General features: G+C 41.2%; 1 protein-coding gene across 4 annotated transcripts in view; it reads left to right on the plus strand.

Annotated features, from left to right (window-relative positions):
* cntfr (ciliary neurotrophic factor receptor) overlaps positions 1–19,576 on the plus strand; it is a 198,614-nt gene that overhangs the window by 76,729 nt on the left and 102,309 nt on the right. For 3 of the 4 annotated variants that reach the window (XM_020104218.2, XM_020104217.2, XM_069513855.1), the window contains exon 3: positions 15,925–16,006. The exons of the other annotated variant lie outside the window; for it this stretch is intronic. In XM_020104218.2, the coding sequence (XP_019959777.1) occupies positions 15,925–16,006 (82 nt within the window). The remainder of the gene's footprint in view (positions 1–15,924; positions 16,007–19,576) is intronic. 4 annotated transcript variants of the gene reach the window in all.

Raw genomic sequence — 19,576 nt, forward strand, 5'->3', positions numbered from 1 at the left:
TTTTTTATATTTATGAACAAACCAGAATGCAATTTTTTTTCCCTGTACCTGATCCTCTAACACTTAAAGAACAAGATTAAATGTGACAGTGTATTAATGCTTTTCTTTGCTGCTGCTAATAAGGTACATGAAAGTAGAATTTGTGACGTTCAAGCCAGGATGACGGCACAGGGGATTTGTGACAGTTCCCTAATGATAGAAACAGGAGCTGGAGCCTGGATGTTGGAGAGTTTCTGAGGTGGTTCACTCAGAGTTATACACTGAGCAGATGAGCCGGCAGAAACGACAGGAATGCAAAAGTTGCAGCAATAATGATGTTGGGAGTGATTGAAATAAGCCCAGCTGTTCAGGAAGGTGGCCAACGTTTGCTTCATTTATAATTTAATATTATCTTTTGGCGTTTTCCTGGACCACATGGTGAACATTAAAATGTGTGGTCTGCTGTTGAGTATCGTTGCATCTCAGGAGATCAGAAGGAGAAATTCTTATCTTGCTGCCTCATTGATGCCATTTCCAGTACTTTTTACAGCCTGAATGATTTATCGTTGGTCAATAAAAAGTCGGCCGACAGAAGTGTGGACATCTGCTATGTTTGCCGATGTGAAAACTTTTCTCTTACAGAGTAAACAATGCAGAAAAAAAATCTTTTTACTTTTTATGTAACTCAGGCTCTATGTATTTGATTATAAATCATGTTTCATTTATATTTATAGTTATATATAATTTTATGTTTGAAATGTAAAATATCAAGTGTGGTGGAAATAAAGAGTTTCTCAGACCGGAGCTGTCTTTAGATCATTTCATAGAAAGCTCTGCAGAGGGTTGCACAGTCAGCATGAATGCTCAAAGTGGAACAACCCCTGAATAGGGAAGGAAGAAGGTTTTATACAGTCAGGTAAACAGGAAACAAAGGAGACAACTGTTTCTGAGTAATAGAATGAAAACTGAAGGCAACTGTAGTCTGGTTAATACAGGAAGCTGTCTGCTCTTACTTGTGCAAGAAAGAAGAAGTTTGCTACTGCACAGATCAGGGTCAACAAGAGGATCATAATCAAGAAAGAACATGAACTCTGAGGTTACTTCTGCCGAGTGCATAGCAACAGTCAGGGCATTTGATAGTTAAGGGTAAAAAAGTAAAAGGTGTCTGTCTAGTTTTGAATCGTCGGTCTGCACATACTTCAGACAGTTCCTCTTATGCAAGAACGTTTCTATGTTTCTACACAAGCCTCAGTTACATTGCAATGTTTTTTCAAGCAGAAATATTGATACATGTACATATATTGAACAATATATCTGTATTTTTTCTCCCCAATATCGGTGTCTACATCGTTTACCAAAAAATCCATTATCTTCTCTGCATCACATTATATTTTTAAGGCAGTGTAATGATATTAATTAATTTTTATAGGGGTTCAGTGAATTAGGATTAATCAACCCACACTGGTATGACAAAAAATATTTATGCTTCTAAACATTAAATTAATGTGGCAGCAATACAATATGCACAGTTACACACTCATAAAACAACAATAGGCCTATTTAACATCATATTGGTGAACGAGGCGATGGAGTAAATGTGAGTTATATGTCACTGAAGGAGAATGACATGAATGGTTGAGATCCCATGATGATGCCATTATCTTACTCACTTTGGTTTTGTGTGCACGCTTGCACATTCACTTTAATAAAATGAAAACCCGACTTGGCCGAAAATGACATGGGGGGGGGGGCGTGGGCAGCTCTCTTATTCTGTCACACACACACACACACACACACACACACACACACACACACACACACACACACACACACACGTTAACACTCACTGAAACACACATCCACACAGGCAGACGGATCGATGCAGTCTCATTTCACACCTTGTGCAACCAAAGTTCTCCATTGCAGGTCAGCAAAACACAGGCTGACATAGATAGTCAGACGCAGAGAGGTGGGCTGACAGAGAGAGAGAGAGGGAGGGAGGGAGGGAGGGAGAGGTGCAAGCCAAAGTGTCAGAAAAGAGGTATAAATGGAAAGCCGAGGCAATAAAAGAGGGAGAGCGAAACCTGCATGTCTGGGTGGCAGGTGCTTTTTGGCTCCTGGCTAAATGGTTGTGTGGGTGTGTTATTTGGAGTGTGAATGATCAGACAAGTGTTTTGAGTTCAAAACAGACTCGTCTCGACTCACCCTCAGTCTTGCATTGACATTGATCTGGTTCTAAATTGCCTCCCCGATATGTTTTTCTCATCTTCTTGACTGGTCTTTCTCTCCTTGTCTCTCCTCTTCCTCTCCTCTCCTCATCTGTCCTTGTCCTCTCCCTTTCTTGACCCTCCTCTTCCTCTCCTTGTCTCTCCTCTCCTCTCCTCATCTGTCTTTGTCCTCTCCTCTTCCTCCCCTCTTCCTCTCCTCATCTCTCCTCTCCTCTCCTCTCCCCTCCTCACATTTCAGACATTAAGCTGACAGTTTTTATGCATCTGCAGCTTACAATAAATGCAACAGCGGATTAAGCCTCAAGTCTCGCTGTAGTTCACCAACATTACAAGCAACTCCCAAAATGGGAAACACACGAGTCAAGAGTATTAGTGCTCTTACAGCAGCTCTTTGCCTCTCAGAGGAATAATATTCAGTCAATAATAATCTTAATCTTGCCCTATAAAAGTTTAATAGAATAATTCCTCTCCTCGCCGCTCCTCTCAAGTGAAAAATAAAGTGAGACAACAGCTCGCAGGTGGAATTGCCTTTAGTTTAATCTCTGTGACATGTGTGTGTCTGTCGGTGAGAGATAGACGCTTAAAACGTGTCCTTGCACAAACCCCTTCATTCCCTGTGTGTTTGCACGTGCATATTCCTCCTCCCTCGCTCGTCCACCCTACATTGGCTCCACTCCACAGGCTGCAGACTTCAGTAATCAATATATATGCGCGTCTCAGTGTGCGTGCAAGTAATGGAGTGGAATCTGACAGCGACTGTCAGTCATCTCACACGGGCGGCGAAACCAAATCTAAAATTGAGCTCCAAAAAGCTGTGCATACGCTCCCACTCATTTAAATGTATGCGTACGGGAGCTAGAAAGCATTTGATTAACATCCATCTCTGCATCACTTCTTTTCTGAGCCCCCTCCAAACAATAAAAACCATTATAGCCACTTTGGCGTACACCACTGAACGTTTGTCATCCCATTGTGCCGGATAACAACACTGCGAGATTACTTTTGTTCAGTCATTATTCATCCTTTTGTTTCCACTCTTTCTGAAGAATTGCCTTGTAACTCATGTTTCATGAACTAGAATCCTATTTGTGTGTTTTTATTTCCAGGCCATTTTTAAAGCCCAATTTGCAGGTTGGTTTTCTTTGGTGGTTTACCGAATAGAGCAGGACGTTAAACACAGTATTCTGACATCATTTACAGCGTTAGCTTATTTACTGCATATGCTTGTATTACAGCCACTGCATCATGTGCAGCATCTGTCACTGTGTCATTAAATGTTCAATATTCTTATTTAAAGGGATTATTCACCTAAAATTTAAAATTCACTCATTATCCAGTCACCACTATGCCGATGGAGGGCTGGCGTGTTAGTCCACAAAACAATGTTGGAGTTTCAGGGGTAAACAGTGTTGCAGCCAAATCCAATACAAATGAAGTAAATGTTGACCACTTCTTCAAACAACTGAAGATAAACCTAAAATGCCTCCATACAGCTCCTGTGGTGGCCCCGACATTCAATTCGACTTGAAACGGCGTCATTTATTAAAGTGTTTTAGCCTCTGATATCCTTCTGCCTGGAGCCGCGTTCACGTTTGCGTGCACAAGCTCTCGCCCCAAGGGGTGCGGGATGTGATTGAAAAAAATTAGGGGTTTCTTATTTATGTAGAAACACATTATTACATCATTAACTTGTGCCCTTTGGCTTCGCTCGCCCAATAAGAATGCCACAATCATCTGGTGGAGAGATGAAAACCTCACTCAACCTGCTAAATACCACAGACAAAAAAATAGTTGGACAAAACCCTTTGTTTCTATTGTCTTTGTGATGTGATGGATCAAAAAGTGTCTGTCATTTTCAAGTGGAAGCTGCTTTTCGCTATTTACAAGAAAAAAAAAGCTTATATCCAGAAAGGAAACGGGTGTTTTGAAGCCATTTAAAAGAAAACTTCATCCACAGTATGATTACAATGATGCATTGTCAACGAATATATCCCTATTCTTAATAGCAGAGTGAATTATCATGCTTGGATGCAAACCCTCTGTCCACATTGTTGTGATACAAGCAACATTTTTGCTTCAGATTTGATTGAATCCTACTCTAGACTTAAATGTGGAAAAGCTTTGCAAAGACTTCACTATTGACGCTAAGTTTCTTGCATTAATCATTTTATCACAGAGCCTAAAATGAACCTGGAACTTTCAGGTTCTGGTACCTAATTTAAAATCCTACTCACAACACTATTAACCTACATTCTGGGCTTGGAACAGCAACTTCCTCAACATTTGTTTAAACATTTAATATCAGTGTTTATTCAGTATTTGCATTTTTAACTGCCTCAAATGCCACAGAGTCCATTTCCCATAATGCATCACGCTCTGTCATCACGAGGGGACAGTCTCACAAAGAAAATTGCAAAGTCACTAAAGTTGAAGTCCAAGCAAAGCCACGCTGCGGATTCATGTTTCATTCACCCCCTCACTGCACTGATTGAAAGTGAACCAAGAGCCGAAGGTTGGACACTGACACGTATGTGTGACTGGGTCCTTTGTCTTCACTTGCAGCTACTCACATATGCATGTCCTCATCTTTAACCAGGCCTGGTTATTCTGTTATGTTTCAATACATCTGCAGGTTGTAGAGGGACATGGACTGAACTGTATTCATACAGCGTTTTTTTCCAGTATTGACCACTCAGAGCACTTGACACTTTCTAACACACATTGATGAACGCTTGTATTTAAAGTGCTTTTTCTATCACACATTGTCCATCACTTGACATCAGGGACATTGTGGGCCACTTGAACCCGAACATACACTCACTCATGTGAACTGGTTGATGCTGGAATCTGAGAGTGGGCTGATTTCTTACAGTTACACCCACGTTTCACTGTTTGTCATCGATGTACATCATACTTTTGTCTCCTTCCACAGTAATTCAGTACCTGTAAGTGACAATTGTTGATGCCCACCCACATATGTTCAAACTCCTGCTGTGACTTATATGATCACAATACAGGGTTCAAATCTATTTCATTCTCTTTCGCTCATGGTTTATTCTTTCAGCTGGTTTAGTCTGAGGACTCCTCTCAGCTCGGGCGCTTACATATTTGGCTCTTTGGAGTTTCCCAAATCCTGTGTGAGAAAAATGATTTTGCATGTTGAATATCTAAGTGCTGTTGCATAAGAGTCTTAAATGAGTTCATGATAATCGGTGGACAAACACAGTTACGTAAACTGCACACGAGCATCCATCCGTGTGTGTTTGAGCGTGGAGCAGCAGTTGTGAATATGTTTTGTCCTCAGCATGGTCAGGGGTGAGGAGACTGGAGATGTCCTTCTCTTTTTAACTTAACTGTTTTATTGTGCTATTCTTCGCCTCTCCTCGCTCCCGCTCCTCTTCCTCTTGTTTTCTTAGCAATTCTTCACACCCTCCTCATTCTTCGTTGTTTTTTCAGCCCTGTTCCTCATCTTCTTTTTTGTCCAACTTCATCTACGTCTTCATTTTTAAGCACTGCCTTTTCTTTTTTTTTTTTTTTTTTTTGCTGTTATGTTTTGGAATTTATTTTGTTCTGACGGGCGTGACCGCAACCTTCGAGATGCTGCTCATGGGTTATTTCCCCACAGCAGGTCATTTGGATGCAGCTGGGGTCGGACTGAAGGTGTGAGCACGGGGACCAGGCAGCGCCGATGCTTGGCCAAATCTTTATAACGGATTGCCTCGCTAATAAACAATGAAAGGGCAGGAGCAAATCGGTGGGGGTGGGGGGGCAGTCTGTGTGTGTGTGTGTGTGTGTGAGACAAATGGGAAGAGAATGCTAATGGTTCTGTCAAGACCTTGATGACTCAAATGTTTATTTAAAGCAACACACACACAAACACACACGCACACACTGTATGTGTAGCTTCAGTCAGACCTGCATCTCAAGTGGTATTGTTAGATTTTTACCATGTGAGATTTTCTTTTTTTCACCTTTAGGTTGACGTCTTATCGCTCTCTCTTTTCATGGGTAATAACATTCATGAAAATAGCTGCTTCTTTTAAATTACACAGCCACTTACTCGTAGCTCTCAGAATAACAAATGTAAATAAAGTTGTTGTTTTCTGTAATCAGCTCATTTTAACAATATAATAAGAAAAGAAAAGATGATTAAGATGAAATCCCTCCCCAGGCTGATGTAGATTCAAATCTTTTAACCTTTATGTGTAAATGTCATGTTGATGGCACTTGTACGTTCATTTCATCTCTGATTCACATTCATGCTGCTTTGTGTATCAACAATGGGGAATTGCTTTTTCATTAGCTTCCATTGTTGAGTACAGGGAGGCCCCAGTGGAGAAGGTTGAGGTTCGATTCTTTGCTCAAAGGCATCTTAGCAGTATTTCGCCTCGGAGCTGTTGCTCATTTGTCTTTCCCACCCACATCTGAAGGAATGAACTGTTATGCACAAGCTTCCTTTTCCGTCCAAAATGCTTTAATATTATTTCTAAAACCTCAAACAATGTTGCTTCAAGGGAATTAAAATTCTGACTCACTGAAACAAAACTCGCATCTGCTGAAGGCTAAGCTAAGTTGGTGGATATTGAGACAAATGGACTGTTTTTGCATTTTACAGTGGAACAGATTTACATTCAGAGGTTGTCACTGTCCCTGCTTACTCATTGGTGTATCATCATTACTGCAATTCCTCCAGGAACTTCAGGCCTCATGAAAATAAGAAATGCTGTCATCAGCGTTTACTGGAAGACACGAGAGATGGAGGGGCAGAGAAAAAAAAAAAAAAAAAAATTCAGTCTATGGAGTGGGGTGGAGTGGGAGAAAAGATGGAGAGACTAGAAAGTGAGATTGTGAACGACAGAGGTGAGAGCGTGTACGCGGGAGGTGAACAGAGAAGAGCAGAGGGAAAGGTGTGGAGAGGATGACAGATATGAGAGCAGCAGGTGGAATGAGCGACGTGGATCGAGGGGGAGAGCGAGACGGACAGCTTGAGTTAAAATGTTGAATTATCTCGTCAGTGGGAGAGACGAAGAGAAAGAGACGGGATGACGGGATGTGTGCCGATAGGGCTCGTGGTGAACAGAGAGAGTCGGCTGAGATAATGAATGATTCTCTCACTGTCTGACACACACACACACACACACACACACACACACACACACACATACACACATACACACATAGAGACACAGGCTGAGCTTAGATAATGACATCAGTGTTAAGTCAGCGATGAGTAAGTGTGGTTCTTCAGAACGGTTATGTTCATCCTGGGGCTGCGGAGTGTGAGATCATCAGGTTTAGATGCATGGAGGCCGCTCATTACATCCTATGGTGAAAATCTCACTGATGACTTTAATAACATGTCACGATGTTTTCATGTCACAGGGTCTTATCTTAGTCACATGAACTCTCCTGAACAGGATTGTTTACGGAGGAAGTAATGAAATGTGTATAAGAAATACACATTAATAACTGAAAATATACTGTTGTTCACACAAAAAAATAATGATTCATACAAATGTGTGTGTGTTTGTTATCGCAGGAGAATGTGGCGTAAGGGTAAAGTACATTTCCGTCTAAAAAATGTACGACTTTACAAAGATTTTTGTTTTGTTAAGTTTGGACAAAATTTGTCCTTGATAATTTTGTGTTTTATTGTTTAGCCTGTTCTTGAACAATATACTTGTTAGTTAATAATGTTGTATTGTATTCATCATCATAAAATTAAATGACACAAAGGTTCGCACCTACTGAGGCTCAACAAATAAACCTTTTTGGAATATTTTAATATCAATGTACTGAATTTTCCTTGAGTTTGCCCTTAAACGCATGTATGTGTGTTTTTGCACTCGGGCTGTAGTCAACCAACTTGTTCTACTGAAATCGTTGCTACTCTTCGATCAATGGATCGGTCGAGGAGAAAAGCAAAATATACATGTAAACTGAATTGACCTCAATCATATTAATAATTAAATGGATTATAATTACATGTAAAAACCTGATATTTGCACAACAAGTAAATTGCACAATATAAACAAGAACCATATTAATTTATCTCATTTTCTTCTTCAGTTCTTTTTTACCAAGAAGGTGAGACAAGGTTTCAAATGTACACACACACACACACACACACACACACGACTATTTTCAGTCGTGTGTTTGCTCATTGAGAACCAACAGACACTCAACTGTACTTAAGTGAATGCAGCAGCATATTTAGTGTGTTTATCTGGTAACTGAGGTTCTTGGCCACCCAAGCGTGTGTGTTTGTGTGTACTTACATGGATGCATAAGTGTGTGTTACTGTGTGTCACTGTGTGTTCCGTGGGCATAAATAGGGCTTCCTGCAAGGGTGTCTCCTGGTTTATCCACAACTTGAATTGTTTTTGCCGTAATGTGCACGTACGTGTTTTCTTGTGCGTCTGTCTATCGCATAAATGTTATGTGTGTGTTTGTGTTTGTGTCTGTGTGCGCTGTATGTCAGAGTAATAGACCGACCTACATGACAGCCATGGGAATCAACTCTGCAAATAGCCCCCTGTGGTAAAGCTAGCGGGCAGATGAACACATAGTATTTGTGCGGTGAATGTGTGCGTGATTGTGTGCGATGTGTAAGAGTGTGTTTGAGTGTGTGCGAAAATCGTCTATGCCGCTACTGTATCAGCTGTATTTACTGAAGAGGCTTGGCAACCAGGTTGAGTAAATATACTGTTTTTAGTTTTCCTGCTCATCAGGCTCACACACACACACACACACACACACACACACACACACACACACACACACACACACAGAGAGACACACACAAACACTGGAATGAGACTTCTATCTTCCTTTATTTCTGTTAGTTTTGGCTTTTAAAAGTTTTACCTTGATTGGAAGTTAAGTAATTGAATTATTGGTCTTTCACTCAGTTTGTCAGTCACAAGAAAGAAAGCTGTGCGTGTGAATGTGTGTGTAGCATTTCATCCACTGTGGGCAAGGCTTCAGCTCTGTTTCTGATTAACTCCCTGTAAAAACACCTCTGTTCAGAACATCACAGCCCGTACATCACACTCTCCTTAATACACACACACACACACACACACACACACACACAGAGACACACACACATGCTGCGCAGCTCCTGGAGGCTCCCTGTTCACAAAGGGGAGTCTACACCCATCATTCAAAGCCTTATAGGCCTTAAGAATGCTGACACACACACGCTCGATCACACTCGCAGACACACACACTCGCAGACACACAAAGTGCTCTGTTTTCTTAGCTTTGATACACTTATAGAGTTCAGAGGTGAGAGGGCTGGAGGTAACACCGTGTTTTTCCAGAGCTTTCTAACTACCTAAATCTGCTGCTACACACTCAAGGAGGTCCAGATGGTTGGGTGGAGACAAAAACACACTCTCTCTCTCTCTCTCACATATATACACACACACACACACATTCAAGCAAAAATACAAGTGCAAGAAGTCCCACATGGGAAGCATTCATACGTGCACATCAGAGATCTGTTACTTGAAGCTTTGTGCTGTTTATTCACACACAGCCCTGAGCTCCAGCCCACCATGTGTAATGATATTAGGCTCAGATGATAATTTAACTTGGTACACAAATACTGGTCGTAAATCATCAGCTCATTCCACTGCCCCATGAGGTGTGCAGTTTCTGCACTGAGATCCTGCTGCTGTGTCAGACTAACACTTTAGATGCTGCAGTTATGTGACGCGAGACTTCACCAGCGGCACCACGGCAGCAGTGCCGGTGCTGTGGGATACATGATACACGTTAGCTGACGTGTTCAGCTCCTCTAAATCTCAGCCAGCTGAGAGCAGTCACATGTGATCAATGGCCAAATTTATCACTCAGAGCCAAGTGCCATCATCCACGTGCACGAGCGCGTGTTTGCACGTGTGGGCATGTGTGTTTATGAGCTCGACCCCTGCTACCTCTTGAAACACAATCAACGTTGTCTTTAGTGAGCAATTACAGCCAGAATGACAGTAAATAAAGGTCACAGTCATGCAGCTATCAACACTTCAGCACCAAATGCCAGCAGTGCACATCGTTGCATGTTTATGCATGTGTGCGCGTGTGATGTACACAAAATGCCAGCAGCCACATTATAAGGGATCCCCCTTGAACAGCGCTGGTAATCTGCAGAAATCCTGCATGATTGATGAGAGAATTAGTGTTGCCAAGCAAAGTAAAGCATTATGGGAATGAAGACGTTCTATTATTGGATATGGAGCATGACATTAAGGGTTACACGGGCAACAGTTTGTTGCCATTACGTGTTTGTGAACGTGTAGTTATTGATGGATGAGGTGCCATAAATCCATTTTTTCCCTGTGATTATGGTCGCCAGGGTCACAGACTCAGTAAACTCATTAACATTTGAGATAATTAACGCTTGAATCCTGTGTGTGTAAACACTTGTCAGTTAGTTTACAGTCACTGCCGAGGCCTAGATAAATGTTAATTCTCTCCTTAAGCACTTTAGGGAAAATGTGTTTTTGTTTTTACTGAGAGAGCTGGAGGTATTTTTCTTTTTTAATTACTTAAAACAAGACATTTCACTTTTCTTCCTTGAATTATGAACAGATGAAAATATGACTTTGTGCTGATGCACCAAGGAACTTTTGCTGAGCAGTGGAAGCAGTGGCCTCTGTAGGATGAAGTGGCAATTGCAGGACGCTAGCACAATATATATTTTGTCTGTTAAAAATACTGGAAGACGAACACCCCTGTCCAATTTTGTTTTGATTACAGTATAACTAAATGCACTTTACATTTGGGTTGTATTTACCCACCAGGCCTTTTGACTTCAGGCTGCTGTCTTAAACTAAACTTTTGAGCTCTGATTCTTCATTTGTGTGCAAAAGACCAAAGAAGAACCGTTTTTCTACATTCCCTTGAGTAGGGTAAAAAAGTTACCTGTCTCTCATTGCCCCAAGGTAGGACAAACGTACCATCAGTTCGAGTGTTGCACAGAACAGGGCTCTTATTTCTACACTGAGGCTTCTTCTAATGTGCTTGCTGGATAAGATGCCATGCCTCAGAGACTGAAAGGTTTTATTTTCCATGATGATTAAATTAGAATATTCCACCGGAACGCATATGGAGTTATTCACCCTTTCTCCTTGTTGTTTTTTTTCCCAGTGAATCACCATCATTTGAGACTTTGCGTATCCTTTAAAAACTTTTGGAATTAAAGAGACGATGCCTGTAGATTCAGCTCCAAGAAGAGTTGTGTGGCTGCCTGTTTTTTTTTTACTCCCTCTGGTTTTTATATTAGGCAGTTTTTCCTGCGTGTGAGCAGAAATTTGCAATTTTGTGACTTAGTATATTGCAGTTTATACTTTTAATGTGCTCGATGGTGCCAGACACGCTGGTTTCAGCATTTTAAAAACAGCCGACTATATATATGTCTTAATTGCCTGGATTGTCCATAAATATCAATTTAGTACACAACCTTATCTCTAAGCTTTTGTGTCATGTTCTCTCACATGATGGATACCTCACTCTGAAAGAAATCTCCTCACATGCAGTTTCCAGCTGATGGTTTTCTGAATTCCAGTCATCCGTATGGTGGATGTTCCTCAGGGCTGTGAACGCAACACTCTTGCTATAAATCACAGAGCTCATTTGTAACCCAGGAGAACGCTTTTCTTTATTTTCTCTGCAAACACGTTCGTAATGAACTATTCAATTTGTGACAGTGTGCTGACGGGCGGGAATTTGGCAAGTTTCATCTTTGAGAGGAAGAGAAAGAACGAGAACGACTAAAATTAAACCTGTGTGCGTGTGTTATACGACTATGCTTTAGTGTGTTAGGGATTTAGTGAAATGTGGAATATAATTTTTAATAATTAACTTGTGGACTTAGTTGTTATTTCAAAGGACAAACTGTATTTTCCATTACACAATGTGATTTTTTGCCATTTGGCCGACCGGTGTACCTGTGTGATTTTCACATTATGAGTGAAAAAAGACCAAAGAAAGTACAAGCAAGAGTGTGTACAGTATGAGCATTTATTTAAAAGAGGGACGCCTTATATCTTCACACACACACAAGCACCCTGGCCCGCCTAGTGTATTTCCCTTCTGGCTTTCCAATTTAAATGCAAATGTTCCCAAATCGGACTCCACAAAGACGCAGAGGCAAAAAATCATTTGACGCAGCCATGAATTATATATTTTAATTAAGCAGCCAAGAGAATCACGCCTATTCAGCCCTTTCCCCTCCAATAAGAAATGAATAAATAAATATGGAAGATGGGGAGAAGAAGGGAATAAATGGGAGGGTCCGGGGAGGGATGGATAAAGGGAGGAGGGTTTCGTATTGAGTTTGTGTGATTGCAGCGCTAACCGCCTGTGGGCTATCATTATGTGAGTGATCTGAGGCTGTCACATTTCAAAACTGTATTGTTTGCTGATAGACGGGCTAAATACCCCCACAGTTTCAAACACACACACTGACGAAGAGAACCCCAAATTCACACACACACACAAGTGCACATCATTTGGGTTTTGATGGGCGAACCGGCACTTAGAAAAATGAAGAGCAGAGATGGGGATTGTGATGCTCTGACAAGGGATGCAATTTTAATTTCACCCCCTGTCAATCTCCTCAATATCTGCTCAGATGAAATACATATGAACTGCCAATCACTCACACATGCAAATAGACACACACAAGCGTGCACACACAAAGACACACACTTTCAGTGACTCTTTCAAAGTCACAGGTGCACACAAAGGCTCATCCTTTCATATTTGTAATGCAAAAGCAAATTATTCTCTTACTCACACTGCTGTGGAGTGAAATGGTCGAGGATCCAGTTTGGTTAATGGTCATGGTCACGGATATGTGCACTATATGGACTTCAGTTCAGCCAAAACAACGTTTGATTCTGTGCTGTGTCCTGTGGATGAAATCATCCTTTTATCCGTTTATTCTCATACTTTTCTTCAGTGCCTTTTTTTCAGCTCGTTTTCTCATCTGAAAGTCTGAATCTTGGTCTTATAACAAAGTTAATAAATTATCTACATTTGATCAGTTTTCTTTGATTGGTTTGTGGGCTGGCGTGCGTCTGATGTTGGAGTGTTTGTCATATTGGTTCATGTAGAAGGTAACTTTTTTTTAATATAGTGCATAGAAACTAATTTCCATTCAAATGAAGAAAATAAATTAACCGGTTCACTTCAACATAATCTCGTTGCCGCTCAATTATCATTATGGTTTCATTACCAGCAAAAAAAAAACATTCTCATTGTATGAACATTGCATTGTTGGAGGCAAAGACTAAAAACAATCATGCAAGCTGCTTCCACCTCCTTTTTATTGTTAAACGCTGTCTCAACTTCTTGAAAGTGGTCCGAGAGGTCGAACTATCCATGAATTTCACGCTGCAAATAATCTGCCACTGAGGTGGAAGTCTGAAAGAAAATAAATGTATAGGATTGAGAAGCCTTTGCAAAGGGTCCACACTGAGAACAGAACATTTGCTAAGAGTGGTATCAGGTGAACTGCTGTGCAGACATTTAACAAATCATAGTGGGTGAATCTGAGATAAGCATAGAAGTCAATGCTGCACACCAGAGTTGAGGCTCGCAGCTGGAATGAACTGCACACGCTGAAGGTTGTTGGTTTGTGTACACAAAAGTGATATATGCAGTAATTTTGGTCCGAAGCACCTTTTACATCTGTTCTTTTTGTCCAGACTGAACTGAAAAGTCAGAATGTCCGGACCAAACAAGGTCGGTGTGAGTTTGTCCTCTTCCTGATATTTCCAAATGAAAAGAACCAGCTCACATTTTGTTGCATTGACAAGAGAAAACGTCTTCTTCTATGAATAAATAATTCAGGTGTGAAAGTTATTTTTTTGTCAACAAAACGAGTTTTGTATTTAAAGCAAACCTTGATCTTCACTATAATGGGCTGAGTTTAAAAGCCTTTTCTTTTCAAACACCATTAGTTTGGCCGTTCATGAAAACATTCCCCGGTGTGTTTCATGTCTTTGACTGGTTTATTGCCTTTTGACGTCTCAGTCTGACTGTAAAAGCTTTTGCATGTTCTTGAATGTCACTCGGCAGCGCTCGCAGCTATGTCTCTTTTATTTCCTAAGATGTTTCCTGAGATGCTCAAACGTGGTGTAGTGGTGTTTATGTCCGGCTTTAACAAAGAGAGACAGAGCGAGTGAAGGGCACAACGCGAAGGATGGAATGTCATAGATACATTTGGAAGTGGGTGAGAACGACCGAGAGCAAGGCAGTAAAGTCAAGAGAATGAGTAAGAGGAAGAAGAAGGAAAAAAAAAAACAACTAAAGCTAAACAAAGAGCAAGATCTAATGGTAGATGACAGTGGTTTGTAACAGCTGGAGTCCTGCATTAAAAGAACAAGGAAATTCACTTTCCTTTCTTTGCCTCTGTTTGGAGTGCTCACTCTGTTCTCCGCACACACCGTACCCACACAAAATCTCAGCAGCAAGCAGACCCTCAGACAACCTCGGTCTGCAGGAGAGCCGGTCTCCTCTCCTCTCTGAGCAGAGGAGAAGGGGAAGAGAGGAGAGGGAGACCATGTTTTAATGGAGCATGGGGGGACTTGGGTTCAGGCCCCCCTCATTGGCCAGCATCCATCCTGCTCATGTCCTTGAACAGGATGGTGGATTCATGCAAGCTTTAGCGGTGTAGTTCTGTTCACCTCTGACCTCATATCTTTTCTGTTCAAGGAAATATGGGTGTAGAAATTAAAAAAAGGGAGATTTGCATTATTGCACAGTGTTTGCTATGGAGACTCTCCTGAAGCCTGAGATGCTCCTGGTGTCCGTTCCGTTTCCTTCATCCCACGAGTCACATATGTTTCTCCACTCAAAACTTTTTGTGTGTGTTTTAGGTCTAGACAACATTTTGGCTCATTTGTCTGCACGTGAATGTGGGTAAATTAAAAAAGCCAATCAGATGCGTTACGTTCAATGTGTTCCACCTCTTACACTGTTTATCTGTGTGCAACCAAAGCCCGCTCGAATGTGATTTACATATTGTAGAATTAATAATATATATATATCTAACTAGGAATACAATGTTACCCAGTAGCTTGTAGATGTGGGAGTAGTATTGTTTCTAACTCATGGGCAAGTGAAATTACCACATTAAACATCTTTTCCCTTTAACTTTTGCTACAGTCTTTAAATTAAATACATTTGATTGGTGTTGATTGGATAATTTGTCAAAGAAAGGAATAAATGTTTTAACAGCAGGAAGAAAGAAAGAAATGAAGACATTTAGAAGTCTTGTTGTTTGAAGCTGTTTGTTTGTGGAGTGCTATACCTTTAAGAGCTGCTGGCCATGGCCCATCCCAGAGAGGATGGACCCATTAGACTGATGAGCAGAGAGAGAGAGAGAGAGAGAGAGTAGGGGGTGTTTTACAGTGAAGGGATAACAACAGTGGGAGAAAAGGAAATCCCTTCTTAAAATAAGCAAGTTTGATGAGTCAGAGGGAGACGGATAGAGAGAAATGCCACTTCAGGAACAACAGTAGTGAAAGGAGATAGAGAGACACTGGGAGATTGAGGGAGGGGGGGAAAGGAAGCAGCTATCTCTCCATCTCTTCCATGGTGTTGTAGGTGTCTATGGGTCTGTCAATCAGTCGGGACGACAGGGGGACACTCACTCTCGCACGCGCTCACGCTGATGACTTTGCTGTGTGTGTGTCTACAGATGGCAAACCTTGTGACATCGCTGTGCTGTGTAGTTCTGGCCGCGGTGGTGGTAGCCTACGCTCAGAGACGCAGTCAGCTTGGTGAGTATGCACTTTATCTTCATTACACTGTCCCCGCTCCGAGCCGAGGCCCCCCCTGCCTCTGCCTCCCCTCCTTATTTTATTTTGTCTGCTCGGACCCAAATGGGCCTGTTTGACTTTAATGTATTCTACTGTGCTCGGCTCTTCCTCTCAACTTCACTGTACTCCTCTGAGCTCCACTCTAGTACATTATTTCCACTTTCTACTCCTCCTGGATACACTGCTTTAGTAGATTCTACTGATGCTCGACTTTTTCCAACTTCTTACGACTATTTTACTCAACTCAAATCTCTATAATCAGCTTTCTCTCTGCGGTTATTGAATGGGTTCTGCTGCTATAATATCTTTTTATATGACAGCCACAAAGATTTTAATGCCACTTGGGATAGCAGAGCTTATTACCTCTGCCGAGGAGGTTATGTTTTTCCAGCTGTGTTTTTTTTTGTTTGTTAGTTTGCAGGATTACACAAACACTTCTGGACAGATTACCTTGGTGATGACACTTGCTGGAGGGATGCATTGTGGGTCAGTGAAGAAGCTATTAAATTGTGGTGCTGATATATTTAAGGGGTTTGGATTGATTTTTAAATTTAACAATTGAATAAATCATTTAAATCAATTAAAAATATATTGGTTTAATTGGGGTGTAGGGTTTTCTAAGCTACTAAATGGTAACAAATCAGTTTAGAAACCTGTGACCACCTCCAACATGTAACTGAGAAACCTGATGTGGCCTTAGCTTTAAGGCTTGTTTTCATTTAAGGGGGTATGGTCCTTGCTTTTTGTTGTGATTTTGGGGATTGTGTGTATGAGAGAGAGAGAGAGAGAGAGAGAGAGAGAATGGCCACCTGGAGATACAGTTTCTGTTTATTTGCAATGAGAGTCAAAGATGTGGGAGTCAAAAGCAACACGTACCTGTAGGTGGAATCCACTTAATTCACAAACAGAGCAACAATAGCAAACCCGATCTGCTCGTCATCCCTCCGGTGCATGGTGCTAATATTTTGGCCCACATTGCCAAGGCTACCCCCATAACAAATAAGGATTTAACAAAGAAGCCAGTCATGTCAACTGATGATCATGAGCTTGTTTCAAATGATTTGTGAGCTGGGGTTTTTTTCGAGGGAGAAAAGAGAAGCTGAAAAGAGCCACATAATGCAGCTCTTCTGCGAGTTCACAGAGGATGCATGACCATAAATTAGACTGTGTGTGTGTGTGTGTGTGTGTGTGTGTGTGTCTGTGTGTGTCTGTGTGTGTGTCTAACAGGGGAGACAATTTGTCACTTGACTTTTAGTGAAGAGTGGCCTTGGCTTATTAGCCAATGAGGTAGGGCTGTTGAAGTCAGCTCACCCAAAGAAAGAGTCTAAGTCAATAAGTCTCCAATGACGCACATCACTGTGTCACGAGGGTCACACACACATGCACACACACACACACACACACAAACACACACACACAAGCGCACAAATGCATGCACCAACTGGGCAGAAATGGCTTAGGAAATGGGAATGTTGTCTTTGGAGATTAGTTGAAAAGCAGCATGGAAGTAAAGTGAAAGAGGGAGATGGAAAGAAAAACAGAACATAGGATAGATGAAGAGTGGAAGGAATTGTGAAAATGGAGAGATGATGGGAGGAGAATGGAAACAGACAGGAAAACAAATTGAAAATGAAACTCCGGAGGAATAACAATTGATAGAATGAGAGGGAGACAATGAGAGCTGTGCCTCCAACTGTTCTATATGTGTGGAAAGTAAAAAACTCAATTTGCCTTGTGGATATCAACTGACAGATGACTCCAGTGACTTAATGTACGACTTTATGCATTTTGAAAAAAATGTAGCTGCATTGTGCTGATCAGTCTTTGGCCATTTTCTTAGTTTTTGTGGTATTCTTCAAAAAAAAAAAAGACAAAGAATATAGGAAAGAGAGAAAAAGGGTGAAAAGGCAGCGCTTCAGGGAATAAGAGCTATAGAGAGAGGGAGGAATGACTAACATGAATAGAAGAAAGAGAGCTGACAGTTCTGTCTTTGAGAAGAAGAGTTTGTGTGAGAGATAGAGAAATGAGAGGGAGAGAGAGGGAGAGGTAGAGTGCGTGAGTGAGCACTGTAGTGGATCTGTCACTGTTTATCACTCCCTTTTGTTTTTCATGCTACACAGAATCAGCTGCCCACTCACGAACGCACATAAACATCCTTACAAATACTGTCTAACACATCTGTAAAGCCATCACAAGACAAATGCATAAACACACAATGGTTACAGTATTTCCAGATGTACTTTAGCCCCATATGTCATATGCACAACACAGACACACAAATAAACACACACACACACACATATCTGTCTGTCTTGGAAAGTGCCTTATTTCTCTGACAAATTGCAAGCCGGTTTGATTGACAGGAATCCCTGGGGTACGCCCCACTTGGCAGAGTGTAACACACAGACACACACTTACACACACGCACACAGAGACTAATGCCTGTGCACACATATCGAGTACAAAGGGATTTGTAGTTACTCTCTTGTTATAGGTCTGACTCAAATTGTACAAAACGCATTGAAGGCACAGATTGTGTTTGTACGTGTATATATGTGTGTGCGGTTTTGAGTATATGTGTGTATTGGAAATCCATCTGAGTCTTTATAACTAACTGAGTGTTGCTGAACAAAAATAATAAGAAACACCGGTAATCACATACAAGCTCCACATACCCAGGAGTCGATGTTGTCTGGATGATGGAGAGACAGGAAGTGAAAGAGATGCAGACAAAGGAGGGAAAGACAGGAAGATGGAGGAAGACGAGACTGAAGAGCAGCAAACATGGCAAGAAAACAGCCTTAGATTTGACACACACAAATTAAATGATTGTTACTAAGAAAGTGCAATTTGTCATTGATACCATATTTCCTTCTATAATACAAATTGTATTCAACAACAAGACTTTTATCTTTGTGATTCTTTGTGATTCTGAGCAAAGCTGAGTGAGTGTGCCATTTCCATTCAGCTTTTTGTTAAGTGACTTGTGTTGACTGGAGGTAAAAAACTTAAAAAAGAAACTTTGATGGAAACCAAAGGAAAAAGACAAGTCCTCAACGAAACATCTCGCGATTCAACAAAGGGAAGCAGAGAATAATTGAAAGCTAACCCACAGAGAGAAAGTGAGTGAGACTCGGAGATAACACTAATCAAGCTTCCATGAACGTGAATTTGATTTTTGACTGCCGGTGAAAAATAGATAATGGGGGAGGGGCTCTTTCTACCTTACAAAACAAACATACTCCCTGTCATCCATTAGAAAATGTTAACTCTTGCTTCAACCTCAGAATAAACCGGTAATAAAAGAGCAACCATCAACATGGAAATCTTGAGTATATGCAGCTTTTATGGCGTCTGTGTTAACAACTGTTTCCCCTGCTGTCCTTAAGCAAGACACTGAATGTCAACTAGGAGCAGACATGCTGTTCTGCTCCGCTGCACATGACCTCTGACCCTTCCCGTGGTCTAGGAGGAGGAGAAGCGAGGATTTCAAGGATTAATAACTTTATTTTATTCAGTCGATAGACAGTG

This window comes from Paralichthys olivaceus, chromosome 18 (assembly GCF_024713975.1).
Source record: "Paralichthys olivaceus isolate ysfri-2021 chromosome 18, ASM2471397v2, whole genome shotgun sequence".
In the NCBI taxonomy this organism is placed as follows: domain Eukaryota; kingdom Metazoa; phylum Chordata; class Actinopteri; order Pleuronectiformes; family Paralichthyidae; genus Paralichthys; species Paralichthys olivaceus.